Source organism: Solea solea, chromosome 12 (assembly GCF_958295425.1).
Source record: "Solea solea chromosome 12, fSolSol10.1, whole genome shotgun sequence".
NCBI classification, from domain to species: Eukaryota; Metazoa; Chordata; class Actinopteri; order Pleuronectiformes; family Soleidae; genus Solea; species Solea solea.
The window spans coordinates 25,245,905-25,253,087 of record NC_081145.1 but is presented as its reverse complement, the minus strand read 5'-3'; the positions used below and the strand labels follow the sequence as shown (position 1 = coordinate 25,253,087).

Genomic DNA, 7,183 nt, shown 5'->3' with positions numbered 1-7,183 from the left:
CAGAGTTTGTGTCGTATTTATTTCAAACCTCCACAGAAACGTGTGAGCAGAGTCGGTTTTCTCTTTAAATTGAACCCTACTTTTGAGAAAGCTGGAAAACAACTCTGGAAAATGTCCCAAACCTACCCCGAGGCCCTGGTCTCTCCGTCCAAGATTATAGATATTCATATCAATTCAAAGAATATTAATAAAACTTGTACAAATAAATGCAAACTTGTGAAAAACAAACAAACATACAGTTAATTTTTTAAACTGCAAGTTGTTTTCAGTGTTATAATGCCAGATTTCAAAAATAAAAACACAATGGCAGATGCATGGGTTTGACCTCATATGAGACGGGGATGAGGCAGAGAGCAGGAGAGGAGGCAGCAGGGCCGTACTGTGGCCCCACAGTACCGCAAACACTAAAATAAAGAAATAAAATACTGCACTCAAAACATGAATCAACATTGAAAGAGAGGAAGCAGCTCCCTACATGGACCGACGAAACAACCGCAAACATGGCCGACATGTAAACAAATTCTGTAGCATTCAAAGAAGAGGAAGGCATCAGTCACTCTGGTATAAACGCACCCCGAAAGTTAGATGTGGAAAAAAAAGTAATAGTATTTCTTTCAAGACATGGAAAATACAGCAGGTTCATCCTGCAAAACGCTCTTTAACAGACCAGGAGGGTGGTTAGTGAATTAAAAACACACACAAAAAAGAAGGTGCAGGTCTGTTGAAACATTTCTAATACAATTCGCTTCCGTCTGAATTTCCCTGTTTGACAGAATACCAATTATATTCACACACACACACACAAGCAGGGGACTTTGTCAGGCTCCCCGCATCATACCAATACAATCACGACATGGACTACAAAAGAAATGACGAGAGCGTTTGTCAAAACGTTTCACACTGTAAAAAGTAGCAAGAATAGAAAAACAGTTTTTTGTTCTTATTTTTTTAAGAAAGACATGTTCTAACATTATCAACTCGTCTGGCTAATTACACTCACACATCCATGGTACAGTATGTACAGGCTGAGAGAGGAAGTGAAGAGCAGAACAGCACTGCCCCCTGCAGGAGTACATTAGTGTGAAATATATAATTCTATATTTGCCTATACTGGAGGGCGAGACTGGTTATCAACCACGTGGGCTCTTCTTTTTTTCTATACTGTTTTGGTAGAAGCACAAATGGCCATAGAGACGGTGGACCACACACACATACAGACATTGTATCCTCAGAATGACTTCACTATGGGACAATAAATCCCACAAACTAGCCCCTCACTGTTTCCCTTCACATTTGTTGAAGACATTACTTCAGAGCTAAAAGGTTAAAATAAAAAAAGATGTGGAAGTTTAATGCGAAGTTTTACTGCAAGAACATGAACATTGAAATGAGTTGACTTGAGGGTTTTGATGGTGAACAGAAAACTAGAGGAGGGAGGGAAAATGAGGAGAGGAGATGGAGATTGCTGCTGTCAAATTATTTTGTTTAATGCTGTGTTTTCTTCACGGTGCGGTTCAGTTTGGTACGGATTGGTACGGTTTGGAATGGTAAAGCCCTGGGTCATGCTTGTGTTTCGACTGATCCATTCGTATGAGAATAGGGTTAGTCCTGGTTTTTAGACTTTTTTAGACCGCTGGTTTTTGCCTCGAGTTTTTTGCATCCAAGTAAATTTATCAGATTAGCTCAGATATCACTCAGGTCCAAGTCACATGAATGATGGTGGTAAACATCTCTGTTTACAGCATGTTCAGTTGAGTATTTAGTTCTTATTCAGTTTTATGCATGGTACTGGATTTCACTTTTTTATTTTCACTCCGTCATTTTGGCCACTATCGGCCTGAAAACCGAATATTGCATCACAAGTTTTAAAGGAAATGGGGGGAATTTAAGCCTTTGCTTGATAATAATCCAGCATTGTGGCATCGCATTAGCCAGATTTGTTTGGCAGTTATTCTGACTGGCTGGTTGGGGGGGGGGGGTTGAGTTCTTGATTGCGATCAACTGTTGGGGTAAAAAAAAGGGAGGGCAAATAAAAGAAGAGTGAGGAACAGGGCTCCTTAAGATTTCGATGAAACGACGAGAGTAGTGTCAGGTTCTGCAGCAGGTAATTGGAGCAACAAAGACCTGATGTCGAACTAGTGGGAATGAATGCAACCGTAACAGCCTAATCTGTCCTGAAAATGTCATAAATGTTAGGCTGGACAAACAGCCTACAAGGTAGACAAGAGGGCAAGAAGGTGAGGAAACTGTCCGTTCGGGGTTTTATAAGCACTGGGACACAGAGTAACCTCCGTCAGCTGTGTGCTGCACCGTGTGATCCTGCAAAGAACCCAAGTCACTGAATCTCTCTCCACACCAGACACATTTAAACTGGCCCTCTCTGGAGTGTGTGCTGGAGTGTTTGGTCAGGTGCTCTCGCTGTTTGAAGCCCTTGTTGCAGTGGTCGCACTTGTAAGGTTTCTCCCCCGTATGCGTGCGCACGTGGCGGTTCATGTCTGAAATGTATTTGAACCGTCTTTCACAATCCGGGCACTTGAGCGGCTTTTCCCGCGAAGGGTCGCAACGGTGCTGAACAAATTCCGATGAGGAGAGGAAGCGCCGGTCGCAGAGCGAACACTTGAGGGGCTTCTCTTGGCAGTGAGAGTTTTGATGGCGCTGTAACGTGGAACTCTTCTTATAGCCTCTACCACAAATGTCACACTTGTATGGCTTGTCTGGCGAGCTGACGGGCGACTCTCCACATTTGTGTCTGAGCAGCTCCCCTGACTGACTGAACTCCTTCTGGCACGAGGCGCATTTGAACAGGTTGTCCATACCATGGACGTGCTGGTGGTAGAGGAGGTGAGACGGCTGTATGAAACACTTGTCACACAGATTGCATTTGAACGGCCGGTCAGTGGGGTCTTTGTGTGTGCGTCTGTGGCGCACAAGTGCATACTGCTGCCTGAAGCTCATCTGACACTCATCACAGTGGAAAGGACGCTCCTCAGAGTGCGTGCGCTCATGTTGGCGAAGGTCAGACGGCCTCTTGAACCCCTTGCCACACGCGGCACAGCGAAACGGACGGGATCCCTGCGGGTGGCAGGGGTGGTGAAGAAGCTCTGACGACTCTTTGAAATGTAGCTCACACAAGTTACATTTGAACAAGTGCTCACCAGAGTGCACCAACATGTGGCGCACCAGGTGAGAGCGGTGCTTAAAACTCTTTTCACAAACGGCACACTTGAACGGCCGCTCGTTGCTGTGAGTTTTCTGATGGTGCTGGAGGTGTGATGACTGGCTGAAAGCCTTGTCACACGTGTCACATTTGAAGGGCTTCTCTCCTGTGTGCACCCTCTCGTGCCGCGTCAGCTCCGACAGGTGTTTGAAGCCCTTCTGGCAAATGGGGCATTTGTACGGTCGGTCTCTTGCAGATGGAAATGGAAGAATGGAAGAGCTGCTGCTGGACGATGCCCTCTCACTGCTGGCATGCAGAGGGTTGTTTGAGTTTGATGAAGCAATACCAGAGGAGCCAGGTCGGTAGGTCTTCTCACATATTGAACATTTCATTGGGTTGGAGCTGTTATGTGATGAGTGGTGCTGGGCTAGAGAAGTGAGTAGCGAGAACCCCATCTTACACACGCCACAGACAAATGGCTTTTGTTCCACCTGAACACACTGATGTTCGAGCAAGTCTGTCGCCTGGTGGAAAATCTTCAGGCACTGCGTGCACTGAAATGACCTATCCTGACTCACCATGCACTGGTGCTCATGCGGGTTTGCCAGGTGGGAGATATCGTGTCCACAGACTCCACACTTGTGTCCGCCCTCTGCCCCAACTTGTAGTGAGGTCTGCTGGACCTGGGCGACGTGCTGCTGCTGACTGTGCTGCCCGCCTCCATGCGGCTGACTGCCGTGCTGCTGGCTATGCTGGCCGTGCTGGCTCTGTTGCTGCAGTGCATCTGGCTGCAGTACAATACCATACACAGCACAGCCTAATGCATTCTCAGATCCTGTCGGGAGGCTGTGGACGACTGGAGGTGGAGCAACTGCGTGCTGCGGCCACGCCTCCGACATGCGGGCTCGGGTGTAGGGGTTCAGCTTGGCGGCTGGTGTAGCCCAGCTGCAGAGAGAAGGAAAGATTGACACACATTAAAATAACAAACTAAGAGTGTATTTTTTTTTTTTTTTTTTAAAGAACAGGACAACAAAAACTCACTCCATCTCTGCAAGTCCTACAGGAGAACTGGGAAGGTTGGTTGGTGATGGAAGCCGTGACAGAAGACTTGGTAACAGGAACAGTGATGCACAGAGCAGAACAGTTATGTGGACAGAGCTAAGAAAACTCCATACTTCCACTTCGTTCTTTGGGTGTAATCTGTATTAAAAAGAGAATCAATGTCAAAGCAGGTGTCAAGCAAGCATTGTTAGATTCAAGCTATGGACTCATCCAGGCTTAAAACTAATATCTGTCCAGCAAAGTGCTCAAAAAGTTTTCTTTAGAAATCTTGCCAGAGCATCTCCAGCTGCCTGTCTGTGCCTTTTAGAAGTAATAAATCATTAATACTATATGACATGTTATTATGTTAAGTATTTTAGAGCTGGGTATCAGCAAGTTAAAACATATCAGAAGTTTTGGGTTTTGTTTTTTTTGCTCCACAGGAGCCGATGCCTGGGAGACAGACAGAGCAGTACACGTTCAATTTAGCTCAAAAGATCACAACAGACTCACTGCACCCTCTTTTAGGCCGAGTATGGACTTTTAAACTTGGGTGCAGGGTGTCCCAGAAACGGACTTCGCATTCAGCTGCTTAAAAATCTCTGATATTACTTGAAGAACTTGACAGTGGGACTGGTGTAAAACTGAATAATTTTAGTTTGTGAGCAAAACAAGACATTTGAGAACATCATCATTTCCAGGTTTGGGAAACACCAATCATCATTTTACAGACCAAACAAGTACTCACTTGTAAAAAATAATCGTTTGTTGCAGCCCATTAATGTTATTCAGCTTTTTATATGTGCTCCTTTATGACAAAGTAAACCTAATATCTTAAGACTGTGGACATGGATATGACTGGCTTGCAATATATTGATTATCTCAGAATCGTATCATGATATTGCTGGTATCGTGGACCATGTATCGTGGTCTTTTTACTGGCCAAATTATCCTGTAGTGTGAGGGATTAGCAGACGCGTTTTTATTTTAACGTAATCGGACGCATCAACTTCTTCCAGATTTCAAATTGTAAGCATTAAACGTGTTTTACATATACACTGAACAGTGGTTGGGGGCGTGAGCAGAACCACACAATAACCAATGTGAGCGAGTTCACCGGGAAACGGATGTTGTTTTGTTTAGAACCACAACTTGTACAAGTCAAGTTGATTCCATCTTCTCAGCCACGACATCCTCCCCTTTTTTGTGCTTCTCAGCACTGCGCACACATAACAGCTATTACCCGACTATTCGCCTCCATGCCTGTTTATATTCTGACGTCACGGTAAATCACGCGAGTTTCTGTGAGATCCCAAATCCCTGGTCTCTCTTCCCTGAAATCATTTGATTAATTAAGTGTGTGGTCCTGGGTATTGACTGACTGGATGGTAGTCATCTGGATCATAGTCTGTGCCTTCTCGGATTAAAACATTGAACTATCTGGTTACAAAGTTCGTTGTGTATGTGGTCTCCCACGTTTTTAAAATCAAATCAGATTTGAAAAGCCTCTAGTGTGGGGCAGGCTTAAGGTGAACGTTGAGGCAAACCTGTAAATAAGGCGGTTTCACCAAAATCAACATGAAAGAAAAAGAAGAGACTAAAAACTTTATAGAAACAACAGAGACATTCAACTTTCGCCTGTAAAGACATCTCACTGGGATTTTAATTTATTTGCAAGATGATCAATTAAACGTTGATTGTAAACACGGGGCTGGTGATGGATGTGCGTAAACATGTGTGTGTAAACACAGCTTGTGAGCAGCACTCATTAGCATATACACATGAACACAAGCGACGAGCGCGTTAACATTCATTACGATCTATGTTTTAATGGGATGTAACACGAGCCTGAGTACAAATACGCGGACATTCCAAATGTCCTTTGATTTCCGGCACAAAAAAGTGGAGGGAAGCGTCTGCGCGTCATCAAAGATCACTGTAATCGGTCGGCTAGTTAGCTTAGCCACTTGCTATTGCAGCCACTGGTGAGAGGCAGCCACGACAATAATAAAAGCCATGTTAGCAGCTGCAGCAGAAACGCCTTTATTATAGTGTAAACAGCGACGACAAAGCCGGCTTTTACATACCTGATACATCCAGTTAAGTCAAATAAAACACCGGTGTAACGGAGGTTAGCTAACCGCTACACCCCCAAATAGCGCTCGGTACCCCCTCACATCCGCAAACGGTGCTCTCTTGTTCGACCGCTGAGGCTCCAGTGACCGATAAATTTGATTTTATGGGTCATTAAAACGGCTGAAATATCCATTGGTTGTCCCCGAAGTCCTTAACCAACGGTGCTCGTTTCACACGGAAAACATGGGGGCTCACTGAGGCGTCATCGCCGCATATGGAAAGGGCTTAATATGCATTTTGTTCCGCAAAGCTAACGGGCTAGCTACATCGGCTAGCTTCTCTGAGCTACCGCTGCCCGCGCACGGGAACATGAATAAAGCAAGATTTAAATGAGCACGCGCACATCACAACACGCACACACACGCACACACTGTAACATAAAAATATACACATTTTTACTCACGTTTACATTTAGTTATTTGAAAGCACCCTTCAATAAAATTGGTGTTAGGTTTATGATAGTAATGTGAATTATTTGTATTAGTTATATTTTTTTATATACTATTTTCTCAGATATTATGAACTGTTTGTGCGATTTAAATATGTTTTTTATTGTGCTATTTTTCTACACATTGAATTTTTTATTTACTTTCGAATTGGACTATGAGTCTGGTATACAGTCGAGATTTAAGTGCTGTGGAAAAATAAAAGAACATGTTTATAAAAAAAAGCACTGTCTTCCTTTTGCTCCTCATAGTTTATATATTTATATCTAGTCTTCATCATGTAAAGTGACCTTGAGTTTGTGAAAAGCATTCTATAAATAAATATTAGCATTCTATAAAAAAATATATAATATATTATAAACGTTTTTTTAATGTTATTGTGCTGTTTGACTGTTGTCTATTA

The 7,183-nt window shown here is 43.6% G+C and overlaps 1 protein-coding gene across 1 annotated transcript; it reads right to left on the bottom strand.

Annotated features, from left to right (window-relative positions):
• On the bottom strand, window positions 1–6,631 carry znf319b (zinc finger protein 319b). The gene is made up of 3 exons (XM_058646622.1): window positions 6,286–6,631; window positions 4,199–4,357; window positions 1–4,102 (listed from the first exon to the last, which is right to left on the bottom strand). The coding sequence occupies exons 2-3, from the start codon at window positions 4,201–4,203 to the stop codon at window positions 2,263–2,265; spliced, it is 1,845 nt and encodes a 614-aa protein (XP_058502605.1). The 5' UTR covers window positions 4,204–4,357; window positions 6,286–6,631; the 3' UTR covers window positions 1–2,262.
• Window positions 6,632–7,183: the final 552 nt, after the last annotated feature.